General features: G+C 38.4%; 1 protein-coding gene across 8 annotated transcripts in view; it reads left to right on the top strand.

Annotated features, from left to right (window-relative positions):
• The window catches only part of RIMKLB (ribosomal modification protein rimK like family member B), a 39054-nt gene that overhangs the window by 8662 nt on the left and 10743 nt on the right, over positions 1–19649 (top strand). For all 8 annotated transcript variants that reach the window (XM_021092385.1, XM_021092384.1, XM_021092383.1 and 5 more), the window contains exons 2-5: positions 6357–6584; positions 13675–13905; positions 16368–16454; positions 18656–18859. In XM_021092385.1, coding sequence (XP_020948044.1) covers positions 6410–6584; positions 13675–13905; positions 16368–16454; positions 18656–18859 — 697 coding nt within the window. In that variant the 5' untranslated portion in view covers positions 6357–6409. The remainder of the gene's footprint in view (positions 1–6356; positions 6585–13674; positions 13906–16367; positions 16455–18655; positions 18860–19649) is intronic.

Below are 19649 nucleotides of genomic sequence, written 5' to 3'. Positions count from 1 at the left end.
TTCATTACCACTGAGCCACACCAGGAACTCTTAACTCCATTTCTTAATCTTAATGTAATACCTGAGGCTTAATTGAAATAGCATATATAAAAGTGTTCAGTAAATTAGTTTTTTTAATGATTTTTATTTTTTCCATTATAGCTGGTTTACAGTGTTCTGTCAATTTTCTACTATATAGCAAAGTGACACGATCACACATACATATATACATTCTTTATCTCACATTATCCTCCATCATGTTCCATCATAAGTGACTGGATACAGTTCCCAGTGCTATACAGCAGGATCTCATTGTTTATCCATTGTAAAGGCAATAGTTTGCATCTATTAACCCCAGATTCCCAGTCCATCCCACTCCCTCCTCCTGGCAACCACAAGTCTGTTCTCCAAGTCCATGAGTTTCTTTTCTGTGGAAAGGTTCATTTGTGTCCTATATTAGGTTCCAGATATAAGTGATAGCATATGGTATTTGTCTTTCTCTTTCTGACTTACTTCACTTAGTATGAGAGTCTCTAGTTACATCCATGGTGCTGCACGTGGCATTATTGTGTTCTTTTTTATGGCTGCGTTGTATATATACCACATCTTCTTAATCCATTCATCTGTAGATGGACATATAGGTTGTTTCCATGTCTTGGCTATTGTGAATAGTGCTGCAGTGAACATATGGGTGTATGTATCTTTTTCAAGGAAATTTTTGTCCAGATATATGCACAAGAGTGGGATAGCTGGGTCATATGGTAGTTCTATGTTTAGTTTTCTGAGGTATCTCCATACTGTTTTCCATAGTGGTTGTACTAATGTTCAGTAAATTAGGCCAGTATTCAGAGTTTGTCATTCAAAGTCATGTCGTTCAAAGGCTTCAGATATTATGCTTCTGTTGTATATCACATACACTTAGAAACAATTGCCCCTTGCATAACACGGGTTGGAATTGTGCAAATCCACTGATCCACAGAATTTTTTTTTCCCCTTTTCTTTTTTAAGACTGTGCTTGAGACATATGGAAGTTCCCAGGGTAGGGGTTGAATCAGAGATGCAGCTGCCGGCCTATGCCACAGCCACAGCCTTGCCAGCTCTGAGCTGTGTCTGTGACCTGCACCACAGCTCATGGCAATGCCAGATCCTTAACCCACTGAGTGTGGCCAGGGATCGAAGCCACAACCTCATGGTTCCTAGTCAGATTCGTTTCTGCTGTGCCATGATGAGAACTCACACAGAATTTTTTTCATTAATTACATTCTGTAGTACACCTCAGACTGTAGTTGATTGAATCCACAAATGCAGAACCGAGGATGTGGAGGGCTGACTCTTAAGTTATATGGGAATTTTTTAGACTGCCCAGAGGATTGGTCCCCCTTAACCTCTGCTTGTTCAGGGATCATCTATGTCTACGTGTGTGTATGTGTTTGTATATATGTTGCAGGAAGGGGGGTCCCTTCCAGGGCTGGAGAATGGGCTCTTGTCAAACAAGAATTAGAGTGAATTGTCTGAGGAGACGCATGTGCTGACAAAGCAAGGGATTTTATTGGGAAGGGGTGCCTAGTCAGAGACCAACAGGGTAAGGGAACCCAGGAGAACTGCTCTGCCCTGTAGCTTGCAGTCTCTGGTTTTATGAGAATAAGGTTAGTTTCTGGATTGTCTCTGTCCAGTCGTCTTGCTCAATCTGTACTTGGTCTGGCCAAGGGTCCTTTCAGCCAAGATGAAGTCCAGTGCCAAGGATCCTGGGAGACTGGTTGTCTCCCTCCTATTGGCCTCTCCCAAATCCTCCTGGTTAGTCTTTAGGACAGCACCCTGTTCCTGATGTAAGACAACTCATGCAAGCAGCTATTATCATGCCTGGCCAAGATGGACACTTTTACTCAGTGATCGCCTAACAAACATGTTGGGGAGAGGGGAAGGAAGGAGGGAGGGAGGGAAAGGGAGAAATTAACTTTAAGGAAGTGGTTAATGTGGGGCTGACAATTCTGAAATCTGTAGGGTAGTCCAGTAGGCTGCAAACTCAGGGAGTATCTCTATGCTATGAGTCTTCTACATCAAGTCCTTCTTCTCATTTTATCTCCTTTATTCACAGTTAATCTGTCATAGTAACATGTAGACTAGTGTCTGACCAAACAGTTGGGTACCATTGCCTAGCCAAGCTAATACATAAAATGTTACCATCTCAATGGAAGGTCCAGGTGTTGAAACTACGTGAATAAAAATATTCATTTTTTTACTTGCTCAACTGAGGCAACAGTGAGTTCCATTTAGTTATGGATGCCCATTGAAATAGGATCTGAAATTCAGTTGAAAACTCCTGGTTGGAAAAATATATTTAGTAAGTCAATGATAGTAGTTGAATCTGGGCTTACAGAGAAAAAAGACTCAGGTTTAAGAATAAGCCTGGGCATTATGTACAGCAGGAGAGCTGCTGGGAGAAAAGAGTTAACAGAAAATAAAACTGAAGGAGTGCGTTTTTACACATTTTTATGTTTCTCTACAAACTCAATCCAGCTCCTATATTTTACAACCAAGACAGAGTGATATCGCTGAAAGGACATATGTAGTAATTGCCAAATGGAGTAAATTCTATTTTTATGATACATATATATATATAAATGTGTATTTTATATGTATCTTTTTCTTCCTAATATTCTTTCAATTCTGAGTTCATATGGTATATCTTATCTGAAATAAAGAGTCTTTCTAGTAGTAAGAGAGGCTCTTGATATCAGATGGCAGATTGTGATTTTGATTTTTCCCTACTGGAGTCATTATTGGAAAGGGACTCACAAGAAAAATGGATGTGAAGTTTGCATGGGAAAACTGTCTCTAATATAGAATTAAATTTTATCAATTTTTCTATTTGAGATAGGCTAGTTTAGCAGTTTATGAGTAGTATCTGATATTTATACATCATATTCCTTGATACTTTGAGGGAAATAAAGATGAGATTTAGTAGATCTGATTTTACATTTTAGGGGGAAATGTGTAGAGAATATTTGCAAGTGCTGTATTTATATTGTTACATTATTGGGTAGCAAAACCCACTTTACTAATTGTCTGCAGGAATGGGGGGAATTTTACAGGGGACTCTTGCCTGTCTTTAAAATAGTGAATGTGGAGTTCCTGTCGTGGCTCAGGGGAAACGAATCTGACGAGTATCCATGAGGATGTAGGTTCGATTCCTGGCCTCGCTCAGTGGGTTAAAGATCCGGCATTGCTGTGAGCTGTGGTGTAGGTCGAAGACGAGCTCAGATCTGTGGTTGTTGGCTGGTGGCTGACGCAGCTCGGATCTGTGGCTGGTGGCTGTATCTCTGATTCAACCCCTAGTCTGGGGATCTCCATATGCTTTGGGTGTGGCCCTAGGCAGAAAAACAAAAAGTGGATATGATTTGAACTTCAGGACTGTCATTTTATTGGCATACTTTGGGCTCCTAGGTTGTGTAGATTTACTGTTACACTTCTGACTTCTTACCACCTTTTTTTGTCTGTTCCTTGATGTTAACAGATTGGAATAAAACAAAAGTAGATGTTTTTTTTGTTTGTTTGTTTGTTTGTTTTTTTTTGTCTTTTTGCTATTTCTTGGGCCGCTCCTGTGGCATATGGAGGTTCCCAGGCCAGGGGTTGAATTGGAGTTGTAGCCACCGGCCTACACCAGAGCCACAGCAACGCGAGATCCGAGCCGCGTCTGTAACCTACACCACAGCTCAGGGCAACGCCGGATCCTTAACCCACTGAGCAAGGGCAGGGACTGAACCTGCAACCTCATGGTTCCTAGTCGGATTCTTTAACCACTGCGCCACGACGGGAACTCCAAAAGTAGATGTTTTAAAATAAAAGTTAGGGGAGGAGACACCAGCCTATTGGTCTTTGCCTGGCTTATAGGAATGTATTGGTGGCCTCTCACAGGTCAGGAGGGCCATGGGGTGGAGGTGGTGGGGACTTGAAATCTCTCTTTGTGGTATTGTTAGATGTGAATCCTAAAGGAACAGCCTGGAAAAGGCAAATGGCCATTTCATACAGCAGCATCCTTAGAGACGGGGGTAGGTCAGCCATTCATCCTCCTGAGGAAACCGTGTACCATTGGGCAGAAAGAGGTTGTGCCCTTTCACTCCCTAACAATAAACTGGTCTCTAGAGATCACTAAAATTATAGTGTGGATTGAAAAATCTAGGCAGGTGTCACTTGAAGATACCGACACCAATGGAACAGTAAACTGAGGATTGTTAGGCACACTTTCCTTTTATAAACTGGTGATGTCATTTGCTTAGTGCATAGGAAAAATGAGTTGCAACACAACCTCTACAAATCTTAATAGGAAAAGCAAGGCATAAAACACATCTTTTGAAGGTGATAAAGAAAATGTTTTCTACATGATCGAACATGAAGATCATGACAAGGTGAGAGCCCCCATGTTGCCTGCCACTTAGGGGGGCTTTGAGCAACCACAACCATTGACGACACCTTCAACATAGTCTTTACCTCTTTCATAGAGTGCTCTGCAGGGTGAGAGCCTTCCTCTATCTATTTTCAGATTTGTAGGTGCAGACATGCCCCCCAAAAGAATGTGGTCTAGTTGTGACAAATGATGAGTACTTCTACACTGAGAGATCAGAGCTGGGGCTGAGAACTGGGCAAGATGGATACGCTCATGCGTTATCTCTCAGGAGTTGCTGTACAGCAGTGAGATTGCTGCTCTGGAGTATTTTTATTTTCTGTTATAGAATCGCTGAGAACACCATGTTGTGTTACTCTTGCTGCACCGGCATTTTCCTGAAAGCTCACATACCATAAGCGCTTCCCAGTTCCCATCCTGATTACTTTTTCTCCCCATCCTGATTTCTGTTGGAGCCACAACTGCCCTAATAATGCAGTGCAATTTCATGCAGTGAAATTGATCATATGAACAGATGATGGTCAAGAACGAAGTGTCAGTGGAGGCACAGAGATGGTGGCTTTGGAATATTGCAAGTCAATGACAGGGTGTTTCAAAACCAGCCCAATTGTTAACATTTTAAAGGGCATTTTTGTAGCTTCCTTCTCAAGGGAAACGGGGTATTTCTACATTATTAGGTACTCTGGTGTGACTTGTGAGCTTTTCCTTCTGAGTGAGACTCTTTCCACTGGCCTGGAAGGCCCTATAAGGTCACACTCCATGTTCCTAGTGTATAAATTGAGTTATTACTTTGTCTAGCCTAGGGTATGTTCTTGAGGACAGTTGTGGAACAAGGGCGCAGAGAGCCAGGAGGCTCTGGGCATCAGCAATCCTCTTTGCTAGTTACTTGGGTCTCTCCCTAGTGCATTGCCACAGCTGAGAGCTCCTTTCTCCTTTGCTTTTTTACAGCTCCAAGCCCCTTTCTAGTGCGTATTCCACATTCCTTTACTCCCTTGCCTGCTTTCTAGTGACTGATACCTTTGAGACCTTAGTTCTTGGATAGTCAGGACAAGCTAAGGTTTTGAGGGAGGGGTGGTATGGTGTGTGTTTCTATGTGTATGTTATGTGGTAGTGCCCCATAACCTGGTTATACTCTGTGCATCTGTGGAGCAGGCATTTCTGGCTGAGACTTGGAAAGCATGTGAATGGTATAAGAGGGACCAGTTTCAGCTGCTATAAGTGCTGGAAGCCATCCATCTCTATGGCCATTGCTTCCTCTAGTCCTCACCCTTGTTTCCCATTGTCATTTGGAATAATACTGTTTTTGTTGAAATCACCAATTAAGCTTGTTATTAAAACTTATCATGAAAATGATTTTCAGCAGTTGCTTGCTCATGATATAAACTCTTGAGAAGCAGCACCCTTTTTTGGCATTCTAGTAAACAAGCTGTGTTTGTTTTAAAAATTAAAAATAGAATAAAAACACTGAGTAAGAGCATGCTGTCTCCTGACTGAAATAAACAAATTTTTGTGAATGAACTTTGGCATTTAGTTTGGTTATTTAAAGTTTTTTTCCCCACGTTCTCTGTGTACTTACTTAGTTGCTAGGTCAGTGACTTCAGTGTTGATGCTCATCAAGTAGTAAAGGTGCTACCATCTCACTTTTATTTTTTTATTTTCTCTTTTCTTTATTTTTTAATTTACCATCTCATTTTTAAACAAGCCTATAAATATGTTTATGATACATGTACGTACATATATATGTTTGTAATATACACATATACATATATATGAAATAAGGGAAGAAATTGAACAGTAACTACATATATGTGAATATGCACAATTTGTTGGAGATTGTAGTAGTGGAAAAGATGGAGATATTGGATTTCCCTATTTTTTATAGTTAGCATATAATCACAGTGTTTATTTGCATGAAAGCAAAAAATTGACTAGATTTCTTGATTGATTTTGTATGTGTATCTTCTTTTCCATCTAGAGTTTACATTCAGGAGGAAATAATCCCGGAAAAGGAAAAACAGGCAGATCAAGATGTGTAGCTCTGTGGCTGCCAAGTTATGGTTTTTGACAGATCGTCGAATCAGGGAAGACTATCCCCAGAAAGAGATCTTACGAGCATTAAAGGCCAAATGTTGTGAAGAGGAACTGGACTTTAGGGCTGTGGTGATGGACGAGGTGGTGCTAACAATTGAGCAAGGAAACCTAGGTAAGTCTATAGTTGAATGAACCTAGATGTTCTAGGAATAACTAGGGCAAATAATTTGTTAATAGCCTTAAGTATCTAATCTAAAAATCTAGTATATTTTATGGAAGAAATGGAAACGCCAGTATTTATTAAATAAACCTCTATTATTTAGGAATTAGTTGAGAATTAAAGTAAAAATTAAAGATAACTTAGTTTTCTTCCATTATTGTTGTCTTCTTGTTTTAAATGCCTTGTGCTACAGAAATTTGTACCCTTTCAGGGTCCTTCTAGAAAATTAATCAAAAGCCATGTGTGATTCTTATTTTCTTTTTTCTTTATAAAATGCTTTATGCATATGGTGCATGATACTTTTTTTTTGAGTAGTGGTGTCCTAATTTATTTTTATTGTTATTATTTTTTTTGCTTTTTAGGCTGTACTCACGGCATTTGGAGTTCCCAGGCTAGGGGTCAAATTGGAGCTACAGTTGCTGGCCTACAACACAGCCACAGCAACACAGGATCTGAGCCATGTCTGTGACCTACACCACAGCTCATGGCAATAGCAGAAAATATTTTGGAAATGTATAGAAATTCTTTAGGACTGACTTTCAGAAATCTTTGCATCTGTGCTTTGAAAGAGTTATGATTTGTTACAGCTAAATGGTTATTTCTGTTTAGGAGTTATATGGTAACATGTTAAGTGGCATTTTAAATTAAGTTTTAGAAAATGCTTAGTTGTTTAGTGATAGTATTGGGTAAGGATATAAGACAAATACTTAATACATTCTAGATCACTTACTTGCTTTGTGGCCAGAATCATAATGAGGCCATATATTTAGTTTCCTCACCAAGGAAATGGAAAAAGGTGGTACTGTGAGAATTAACAATAATGCAAAGTACAAATCTCCTCTTGTAGGGTAATTTCATTCATGGGCTATTTAATATCCAGCATCTATTGACTGATTAATAACATGATATCATGGATTTAAATAAGTAGAATCTTTTAGTAAACAATCACTCTGCTCTCTTAAACATTTTGGTTCCATTCTCAGTATCTTTTCAGCAGTTATTTTTCATTTTTCATTTTTTTATAGTTTATTGAAGTATATAGTTGATTTACAGTGTTGTAATTTCTACTGTATCAGCAATTATTTTTGCTTTAGAAATAACTGCTTTAGAAATGTTTCTAAGTTGTTTCACTTGAATTAATATTTTTTCCTGCTCAAGTTAACTAGAAATAATTTAGAAATCAAATAACCTTAACCAGTAGAGAAATTAATTCCAGAGAGCATATTGCCAACAGTAGATTTTCAGAGACTTGGTTATCTGGCATAAGATGGGGCAGAAATCAATTAAGACTACCCATTATTCTAGAATGGGAATCTAATAATAATAATAATAATGATAATTCACATAGCGGTGAAACTGGTAATTAAGTCATTACTTTTATTCATTTGGATCCTTAGTCTTATTGTGAAGATAGTAAAGCTTGGGAATCTGCTAGGTGCTGTCACAGAAAACTTTTTTAAAGAATGTAAGGGATTTGGAAATAGACGAGAATGGCCTTGTGAAAGCATTGGGATGAGGATGAGCTCGAATTCTTCCTTCAAGGCAAATAATGGAATTCAGGGGTTTTCCACTAATTAGGACTAACCTAACCATTAGAGTATAGTTTTACTGAAAGGAGTCATACTGCCAGGAGTTTGGTGGGAATTCATGTGACTGTAATGAAAAGAACTTCAGCTTGAGAACTAGTTAGATCTATTTGTCCTGGGTAATCTAATTTTTAAAACTAAACTGCAGTTGGTTAGACTGCTCGTCTTGTTTCATTTACCTACTGCTAAATTAAGCCTGTTGATAAATTCTCTTTTGGGCAAGTAGGAATAAAAATCAAAAGGCCTGCTCTATGTTTTCAGGGTGGCTTGAGATGTATATAAAATGCCCTGGTATGGTGTCTGACACATAGTAAATAATCAGTTAATTAAGAAACATGATATTCTTTTACTTCTTGTGCACAGTACTTTTGACAGTTGTGAAAATGGGTGATTTCATTTTAAAAATTTCTAGGGGCCACCTTTTTACTTTCTGGTATTTTCAATTTGAGTTGGTTAGTTTTTCTGTAGCATTTATAAGGAAAATCTTGCTTTAGACACATAGCTTCAGACTATAAACACCTGCTCTGCTTCTTAAAAACTGAGACAGTTTCAAATTTCAGTAAATATCAGTTGAGTCTGTGTGCCTGATAGTGCTGGGGGATGTAGCTATGAACAAGATAGTCCTGTTCCTGCTCTCAGGGAACTTTCTGCTTACTCTAGCTCTCAGTTTTCCTTTTGCAAAAGGGGAAAATGGATGGCAGAGAGTGCTTATGTGCCAGGCACTTTTTCACTAATGTTCACTGTGCTAATCTTCACCACAACTTTATTAAGGAATTACTTCAACTATTCTCATTTTACAGATGAGGAACCTGAGGCACAGTAACTAGCCTGAAGTTACACAGTAGAGAGGGTGGTAGCAAGATTTGAATCTGTTTTTGTCTTCTTATCCCCTCATCATTGTCACCTTGCTATTTGAGGTCTAAATAAAACATTTCATGGAAAAACCATAATTTACTTTCCCTATAGTTTCCAGAATTCAGTATTTAGAGAGTTTTCCTCTTTATTATTCCATTGATCTGAATTAATATCAATATTTATTTAAAATTATGTAAATATAGTTATAAAAATCATAAGCTTATGTTTTATATATAGGTGTATAAAAATGTAAATTTATCCTTATATTTACTTACAGCTGTATTGAGAAAATATCAGCTTCTCTTGGTTGCCAAAAGTTGGATAGAATAAATATTAACCTGGAGTTACTCATTTTCAAAAGTGGACAGAGGGACTTGACATTTAAAGGCTATCACAAAGATATTTTGCTTCATCCCCCTCAGTCTACACTAGTCTGTTGCTGGAATACTGCAGTACATTTTTATGACTAACTTCATTAATAGTGGCTTAAATTACACACACATTTACCCATTTTTTTTCTGTACAGGTTTTTTTTCCTTTCTTTTTTTTTTTTAATAACCATTTTCATGTAGAGTACCATCTTGGGGGGAATAAAATGTAATAATTAGTTTAGATACAGTGTTTCATATTTGGAGAATAGTAAGAAAAACACTTAAAAAAACAAGTTTTCCTCATGTCGCAACAGAAGAAAGGGTGGGGGAAAAAACTGTAACTGCAATGTATACATCTAAGGATGACCTGACCCCCTTGCTGTACAGTGGGAAAATAAAAAAAAAAAAAAAAAAACAAGTTTTCATGCTAAATTAGCAAAATAGAATTACATCTTTTTGCTTCTGATATGGAGACCTTAGGCATCAAAGTTTGAGGGTAGAGAGCAGACTCTCAAACTAATAGTAGTAATATCCATGAGAACTTGGGTTTATTCCCTGGCCTCGATCAGTGGGTTAAGAATCTGGTGTTGCTGTGAGCTATAGTGTAGGTTTGGATCTGACATTGCTGTGACTGTGACCCGTAGCCTGGGAAATTCCATATGCGACAAAAAAAAGACTGAAGTTCTCAAAATGTATTGCTAGTAGCAGTTAGTACATGTGTCATCAGCCTATCCAAACCCAACATTGTAAACTATGAGCCACTAACAATTACTAAGCATTTACTTTGTGTCAATTAAATACTTTTTTTTTTTTTTTTTGTCTTTTTGCTATTTCTTGGGCCGCTCCCGCGGCATCAATTAATACTTGACATGCATTTTTCAGAGTCCCCGTCGTGGCTCAGTGGTTAAAGAATCCAGCTAGGAACCATGAGGTTGTGAGTTCAATCCCTGGCCTCGCTCAGTGGGTTAAGGATCTAGCATTGCCGTGAGCTGTGGTGTAGGTCGCAGGCGCGGCTCGGATCCCACACTGCTGTAGCCGCTGGCATAGGCCAGCGGCTACAGCTCTGATTTGACCCCTCGCCTGGGAATCTCCATATGCCGGTGGTGCGGCCCTAGAAAAGACCAACCCCCCCCCCCAAAAAAAACAAGACATGTGTTTTTCCTCATCATCCTCCTTAAACCTTTCAAGTAGGGCTAGCTTTTTGCCCTACTTGAGTATGGCAAAAAGAGTATGTGCTCCTCTTTTTTGGGGGTTTTGCTTTTGCTTTTTAGGGCCGCACCCATGGCATGTGGAAATTCCCTGACTAGGGGTCTAGTCATAACTACATCTGCAGGCCCATGCATCAGCCACAGCAACACCAGATCTGAGCCACATCTGTGACCTACACCATAGCTCATGGCAATGCCAGATCCTTAACCCACTGAACAAGGCCAGGGCTCAAACCTGCATCCTCATGGATACCAGTCGGGCTCATTATTGCTGAGCCACAATGGGAATTACCTTGCACTCCTCATTTTGAATGAGTAAAAGAATGAATGGATAAATGAATGAGTCCTTTAAAGGTATAATAATCTGTTTATGACTTTTATGAAGTATTTTCTCCTAAGCCATTTTTTTCTGTCTACAAAAAAGGTGAAGAGAATGTGCTTAGACATGCCAAGCTTGAATGTCAGCATTTATAAAATTTAAGAATTATTTTAGCTTAGTGACATCGCATTTCTCTACATTTGATATTCTGACCTCCTTTTGCCAATTTTTGGGGTAGAGTTTTATTTTTTAAGGTACTCAAAGCAGAAGTTGGCCAGTCATTTCCTTCAATAAAAGATACATAATCTGATTGCTTGTTTGCTTTCCTCATCTCTTTCTCCTTTCTTTGCCCCACTCTCTTTTTTGAAACACATGACTGTCAGCTGCAGGGCGGCAGTGCTCAGTGATAATGAGGTGCACTATTATAGTAGAATCTCTTTTGTTTCTTTCTGTACCACTGATGAGGGGCCTGGGAAAGGAATATTGGTTCCTCATCTTTCCCAAAAGAGGATACCACTGAAGAAAAAAACTTGCTGGTATCTGGGATTATTAGGTAAGGCTTGGAAACCAATTGGACAGGCAAAGGATTACTAAGGATGTTAAAGAGGCATCATAGAAAACATAAAATATATCTTGTAGGAAGCAGCCAGGCAGATAGAAAACACATGTATCTTCTCAAAAAGAATGGATTCTTATACTATACTTGTTTTTGATATTTGATAATTACTAGATGTATGAGTTCTAAGCCAGCCTTAATAAAGACTTTGTAGTGTTTTGTATAACTCTTGGTACCCATTACCAATAGTCCTATTACCATCAAAATTTAGATAATTACTTATTATTTTGGGGCTTGGTTGAGAAACAAGCCAGTGATTTTTACAAAAAGGACATTTCTGATGTGAAGCAGATTGTTTGTGCTAAACATCAGTTCATGTTTATGTTGAACATCAGTTCTGTGTGACCTAAGCCCTCTTGCTCAAATCTTCTATTAATGTCCTAAAATAGATAAACTGGAACTAATACAGATAATTTGACTGCAGTAGTAACACTTGAAACATAAATGACAAAGGAAATGGGGCATTGGCAGAACAGTGAGTGGATTTTTGGTGAGAGAAAGAATGACAAACCATTGAGAAAGAAGAGAAGTAGATAGATAAATCCTTTTTTTTTTTTTTTTTTTTTGTCTTTTTGCCATTTCTTGGGCCGCTCTCATGGAATATGGAGGTTCCTAGGCTAGGGGTCTAATCGGAGCTGTAGCTGCCGGCCTACACCAGAGCCACACCAACGCAGGATCCAGGCTGAGTCTGTGACCTACACCACAGCTCACGGCAACGCAGTGAGCTGAGCAAGGCCATGGATCGAACCTGCCACCTAGTCAGATTCGTTAACCACTGCGCCACGACGGGAACTCCCTCTTTTTTGCTTCTTAGGGCCTCACTCGTAGCATATGGAAGTTCCCAGGCTAGGGGATGAATCAGAGCTACAGCTACCGGCCTGCACCACAGCCACAGCAACACCAGATCTGAGCCACATCTGCGACTTACACCACAGCTCACGGCAATGCCAGATCCTTAACCCACTGAGCAAGGCCAGGGAGCAAATGTGCATCCTCATGGATACTAGTCGGGCACCAAATATTTCTGTACCTGTGGCCAAAAAATAGGATATTGTTATATATCATTAAACACAGCACACCTAAGAAAACTCAACTCTTTAATGTCATCTAATATGTACTGTAGAATCAAATTGTCACAGTCAGTTCCAAAATATGCTTTTCAAGAATTCCCATCGTGGCTCAGCGGTAACCGAAGTAGTATCCATGAGATTCCTGACTTCACTCAGTGGATTAAGGATAGGGCGTTGCTGTCAGCAGTGGTGTAGGTCACAGATGCAGGCGGCTTGGATCCTGTGTTGCTGTGGCTGTGGCATAGGCTGGCAGCTACAGCTCCGATTTGACCTTTAGTTTGGAAACTTCCATATACTGCAGGTGCAGCCCTAAAAAGACAAAAAAGACAACAAAACAAAACGAAAAACAACCCTAAAACCAAAATAGCCTTTCCAGTTGGGCTGTGTAATACCAAGTCTAATTCTAGAACATTCTTTCCACCTTTATTTTTTTCAGTGAGACTTTTTTTGAAGTGTTAGAGCAATTTAGTGTCTTATATCTTGGCTTTGTCTGGTGGTTTTTTTTGTGTGATATCTGTCTCCTAAAGCTTCCTCTGAGTTGGCTTGATCAGGTACAGGCTACGCATTTTGTACACACAATTACCTCTTAGGTAATGATACATACTTCATGGTACACCTAACTGGGAGGCCTGAAATGATAGTTTGTGCCATCATCAGTGATGATAAATTGGATCGCTGGGATAGATAGTGCCTGCATGTTCTTTACAAAAATCTATTTTTATCTTTTGCTTAGCAGTTCCCATCTTTGAATATGGTGATTTATGATATTTTTAATTAATATGAAATATTTTGTTGTGTTGTCATGTACCATATTTATCAAGTACAGAAATTCTTCTCATTAAGTTTTATTTTTCTTTCAAAAAAAAATAATTTAAGTAAGAATGTTTCTCTGTCCCAGTGAAATGTTAACAAAATTGTACATTTAGTTTTGAGACCCAAGCTTTGGTATATAGCTATTCCTCTATTTTATTGTATATTCACCTTTAATGGTTTTGGTTTCACTTCTGTGTATTTCAGGTCTTCGGATCAATGGGGAATTAATTACTGCCTACCCCCAGGTGGTGGTAGTTAGAGTACCAACCCCATGGGTGCAAAGTGATAGTGACATCACTGTTTTGCGCCATCTAGAGAAAATGGGATGCAGGTTGATGAACCGACCTCAAGCCATCCTGAACTGTGTTAATAAGTTCTGGACATTTCAAGAGTTGGCAGGTCATGGTGTTCCTCTGCCAGATACTTTCTCTTATGGTGAGTTAACTGGTAAGAATTTATAACCTTAGAGTTCCCATTATGGCTCAGTGGGTTAGGAACCCAACTAGTGTCCATGAGGGCGTGGGTTTGATTCCGGGCCTCACTCAGTGAGTTAATGATCTGGTGTTGCCACAAGCTGCAGTGTAGGTCTGTGTTGCTGTGGCTGTGGTGTAGGCCGGCAGCTGCAGCTCTGATTTGAAACCCTGTAGCCTGGGAACTTCCATATGCCGAAAGTGAGGCCGTAAAAAGAGAAAAAAGAATTCATGGCCTAAATTTTAGAGCACCAGTAGTTTTGAAAGACATTCTAAACTAATAGAATTGTGTGATGTAAAGAAGTTTATAATCATGAAAGAACCAGGAGTGTCTTTCAGTTTTAACAAACCGGGCCAGAGAATTATTCTGCATGTGGTATGGGTATAATGGACTTAGCAAACTTTTTCTGTAAAGAGTCAGGTATTAAATATTTGGGGCTTTCGAGGCCATAAGTTCTCTCTTGTGACCCCCAGTAAAGCGTTGTATTGAAAAGCTGCTGTAGACAAATCTTAAATAATGAATATGGCTGTTTCCCACTAAAACTATTACAAAAAAGAGTATGTGTCAAATCTGTCCTTAGTTTGGCAACTCCTGAGGTAATAGAATCTGATATCTCTACAATTTCTGATTATCTTCATTACCATTTTCATGATAATGCTTCAAATGTTTTTTTATTTTTGAAGAAAATGCCACTACACTAGTATGCTTTAGACCAGTGCTTCTAAAATCATCTGTCATAAAGGATCGTTTTTTAATTTTTAAAGAACATACTTGCTGTTGATCAATGCACATAAAGTACTATAAAAATACCAGAGCAATGCCAAATTGCTTTTTTATGCTTACTCTTAATAATGTATTTATCTGGACACATCAATAACAAAAAAAAAAAAAAAAAAAATGAACAGGAGGGGTTCCTGGACCACACTGCTTTAGCACTGCTGTAAACAATGCTCTGTTAATATATTTCCTGATATTCAAGTTATTCTATTTTGGAAAGGGTCAGACTTACAATATAAATCATTGTAGTTTTTCATAACAATTTTTTCAGATAAATGTCCAATGGAATGCTTGGAGAGTTAATGAGGATTTAAAAAGAAATTGCTGTCCTTTTCTTTTAATATTTTAAAGAAGGGAATTCCCCACGTTTGTATGACATACATGGATACAATTGCAGTTTTTAACAGTTGCACAAGAAGAGAAATATGAGTAGTTTGAGAGTTCTCTCTTCCTGATGCTTTTGATGTATTATAGCTTATTTCATCTATAATTTTTATAGTTCTATTTTTAAGAGAATGGAAAGGAAAAATATATTAACCAAATTAATGAACATTATCTAGGTTCTAATGGTGACGATTTAGAATTTGGAGGCTGGATCATCTTAATTTCTCTAAGCTACAAATTTATAATATTGCTTTTCCTCCCCTTTTTTGGCCACCGCATGGCATATAGAGTTGTCAGGCCAAGGATCAGATCTGAGCCGCAGTTGGCAACCTAACCTGAAGCTGTGGGAACGCTGGATCCTTAAGCCACTGGGCTTGGGATTGAACCTTGTCCCAGCACTCTCAGGATGCTGCTGATCCTGCTGAGCCACACCGGGAACTCCAAATATTACAGGTGTTTAATGAACTTTTCTAGTATATTTATTCTGTGTCGTCTTGCTGTTTTTTTACAACTACCATTTTTGCATGAGCTTTGCTTTTGTATCATTTGTTCCTAGGCAATAAGGACAGAAAGAATAAGACGTAACCCTTGGGGACTGATGGCTCACTGTAGAAATAACTGATATATAGTGGAGATAAGAAAAATTAATTTGTATATTTGATGAGAGCAAGTGAATGTGTGTGTATGCATGCATGGAGCATCTTTTCACCTTTGGATGAGTCTTCTCAGTGACTCATTCTTATTTCTTAATCCAAGCCTAGAATTCTATATACTAAAGTAGATTTGGGGGCTTCTGTTATTCGCATGGTTGAGGAATAAGTAATAAAAATATGAAAAATGTTATAGAATTAGGATACTTTGGTTTTTTTTTTTCTTTCAATATTTTTTTAAATTGAAGCTTAATTATTTCCATGGAATAAGTTAAACTGCTCTAACAAAATGTTTTCACCAGCATCTCAGTGACAGGTATTTAGGGGTTTTTAAATGACTCGTGATGCTAAAATCAGTTTATCTTTAAACATTTTTTTTTTCCCCACTGTAAGGATACTTTGTTTTAACTGAAAGATACTTAATTTCTTGGATATTAGAATACTTACACTTTAAAAGATGTGGTTGTTTTAAACTGATAGTTAACTGAACTTTCTTTCTCCAAGAAAAACAAAATTTAGCCATCAGGTTATCTCCCTTATCTTGCTAACATAGGGTAGAATTTATTACAAAACACCACTGTTACTGTTTCTAAATTTCTTCTTTGTTCAAACCAGGGGGTCATGAAAATTTTGCTAAAATGATTGATGAAGCAGAAGTACTGGAGTTCCCAATGGTTGTGAAGAATACACGAGGTCATAGAGGTGTGTATGAGCTGTTGTTACCATTCATAATGTTGCAGTTTCTCTTGGGAGTTAATGAGAGTGATTATAATAGATATTTAAGAAGCTTAATTAGATCTTTCTTATATTTGCTCATGATTATTGACTAAACAATCTTGTTAATTCAGATTTATACCTTTTCAGGAGTTCCCTTCATGGCTTAGTGATTAACGAACCCAACTAGGATCCATGAGGATGCAGGTTCAAGCCTTGGCCTCACTCAATGGTCAAGGATCTGGGATTGCCGTAAGCTGTGGTGTAGGTTGCAGATGTGGCTCGGATCCTGTGTTGCTGTGGCTGTGGCTGTGGTGTAGGCCGGCAGCTTATAGCTCTGATTTCGATCCCTAGTCTGGGATCCTCCATTTGCCCTGGGTGCAGTGCTAAAATAGCAAAAAGAAAAAAAAAATTTACACCTTCAATAGAATTGTTAGAGGGAAATTGCTGGGTGCCTAGTACTTCAGACTTATAGAAGGTACTGTGAATTGTTCAGTTTGACTATGATCACTTTCTGTTCATTTAGTGGTTTTGCTAGAAATTTTAAGATGCTTTTTTTCTTTTTTTTTGTCTTTTTTCCTTTTCTAGGGCCACTCCCGTGGCATATGGAGGTTCCCAGGCTGGGGTTGAATCGGAGCTGTACACCGGCCTACGCCAGAGCCATAGCAACACGGGATCTGAGCCGAGTCTGCAGTCTACACCACAGCTCATGGCAACACAGGATCCTTAACCCACTGAGCAAGGCCAGGGATCGAACCCACAACCTCATGGTTCCTAGTCGGATTCGTTAACCACTGAGCCACGATGGGAACTCCTTAAGATGCATACTTAATGTGGACTGAATCTTAATATCCTTGTCTTCCTCTTCAACAATACAAGAACTTTAGATCACTAACTCTATCATCCCATCTTAGTTTATACAGTTTGAAGACAGTGTATAAAAATATCTTCATCAGTTCAGGCATAACATGATTCATAAATTCAAGTGCTACACAAGGTTTAGTGCCTTGACAGTGATAGCTGGATCGTGGTTCAGCTGGGACTTTGGATTGCATAGTGTCTAATTGGCTTCTCCACTGTGACATCCAAGAGGTCTCAGGGTTCCTACAGTGAATGCTCCAGTGAACAAAGACTCTATGTGAACTTTTATGACCTAGCCTCAGAAGTCAGTTACAGTTGCCTCTTCTGTATTCTGTGTTGAAGCAATTACAGTCCCTTCTGGATTCAAGGAATGGGCGATTGATTCCCCCCTCCTCTAGATAGGAACAATGTCAAAGGATTTATAACCATGTTGTTTTGTTTATTTGTTTGTTTTATTTTTTGGCTTTTTTTTAGGGCTGAACCCGTGGCATAGGGAAGTTCTTAGGCTTTAGATCCACAGCCATAGCACCGTGGGATCTAATCCTTGTCTGCAACTTACACAACACCTCATGGCAATGCCAGATCCATAACCCACTGATCAAGGCCAGGGACCAAACCCATGTCCTCATGGATACTAGTCAGGTTTGGTACCACTGAGCTGCAATGGGAACATTTTAAAAGGAAACCCTTCTAGTAGCACAAAGGTTGAAAAATAGCTCAGTGAAACAAGCCTGGGGAATTCAGAAATAAAACAAGAAACATATTGCTGTTTTACTGTGTTGTATCTTAGTATATTTTATTATAACAAATAAAATATTTTTATAACATTACATATTTGTTATATATTTATAATATATAATGTATAAAATATAAAAAATATTACATATTTATAACATTAACTCAGAGAAATGTTTTGTTAAGTGAGGCTGGTATTATTGGCTAACCTGGAAGAATACCACCTCATAGTACATATCAAAATAAAGTCTAGATTCAGGGGTTTGAAGGGGTAATAGGAGATTAATTACTAACTTTGTCTTTATACATGTTTTTACATTGTCTTACTAATTACCATAACTCTATCACTTTGTTTAAAAAGTAATTGGTTTTTGGAGTTCTCCGGTACAGCGGGTTAATGGGATCTGCCCAAGCTGGTGCTGTGGCTCAGGTTCAGTCTGACCTGGGAACTTCCAATTGCTGTGGGTACAGCCAAAAAAAAAGTAATTGCTTCTGAAAGAGCACATTGGGACACAAAAAGATCCAGGTAATATGTATCAACTGCTCATGGTTTGATGAGTTACATACATTTTTTAATTCTTTTTCAATCACAGGCAAAGCTGTGTTCTTGGCTCGTGATAAGCATCATTTGGCTGACCTAAGCCATCTTATTCGCCATGAAGCTCCGTACCTATTCCAGAAGTACATTAAAGAGTCTCATGGAAGGGATGTACGTGTCATTGTCGTGGGAGGCCGTGTGGTTGGCACCATGTTACGTTGTTCAACAGATGGGAGGATGCAAAGCAACTGCTCACTAGGTAAAGCAATGCAGGTGTCTTTCTGGGATATAAAGTAACGCTATTTAAGCTTGTTCAGTGAGTATTCGTGTATAACTCAGATCTTGAAAAATATCTTTAACATGTAAATGTAAATAGCCTATTTAACGATTAATAGGCTTACCATGAATATAATAAATATTAGAGTTGTTTTTCTAGTAGTGAAGTTGGATTTCTTTGAATCCTAAATTTGCTTTCAACCATGCCTGAATTTGTAACCCAATTCACATATGTATGAAATGTCTATCAGATTCCCTCTTTGGTAATAGATATTATTTTGTGTATAATTGGGAGCTGTGTTCTAACCATTTTACCTAACCCATTGGTCCAAAGAATCTTGCTGATTTTGACTCGCTTAAATGTGTATCTTCTGAGAGCTCTTATTGGTGAAGCGCCTCAGAGTTTTTTCTTCTGTATTTCACTTTCTTAATAATCTTACCTAGCTCTTGGCTTTAAATGCCATCTATATGTTATTTTCAAGTTTCTTTCTTCCATGTAGGCTTTTCTTCCTGAAAAACTCAAGACTCTACCTACACTCAGCCAGCTATAGTATTTATGCAAAAGTTGCATGTTATTGCAAGTAAGATAGGCTTTGGTGAAAGTTCTTCAGAAATAATAGCACACTGAAAAGTTGTCAATTTATTGAGAGACTGGGTTGGAAGGGGATTCCCTAATGAAAGAAACTTCGACTTCAAAATCCCAATTTTACACTAGAATAACACCTTTGTTTTTGTGACTAATTAAAGGGTTAGCCAGCTTTAGTTTACTCAAA

The sequence above is a fragment of the Sus scrofa genome, chromosome 5 (assembly GCF_000003025.6).
Source record: "Sus scrofa isolate TJ Tabasco breed Duroc chromosome 5, Sscrofa11.1, whole genome shotgun sequence".
Taxonomy (NCBI): Eukaryota; Metazoa; Chordata; class Mammalia; order Artiodactyla; family Suidae; genus Sus; species Sus scrofa.
This window is presented reverse-complemented; position numbering and strand designations above follow the sequence as displayed.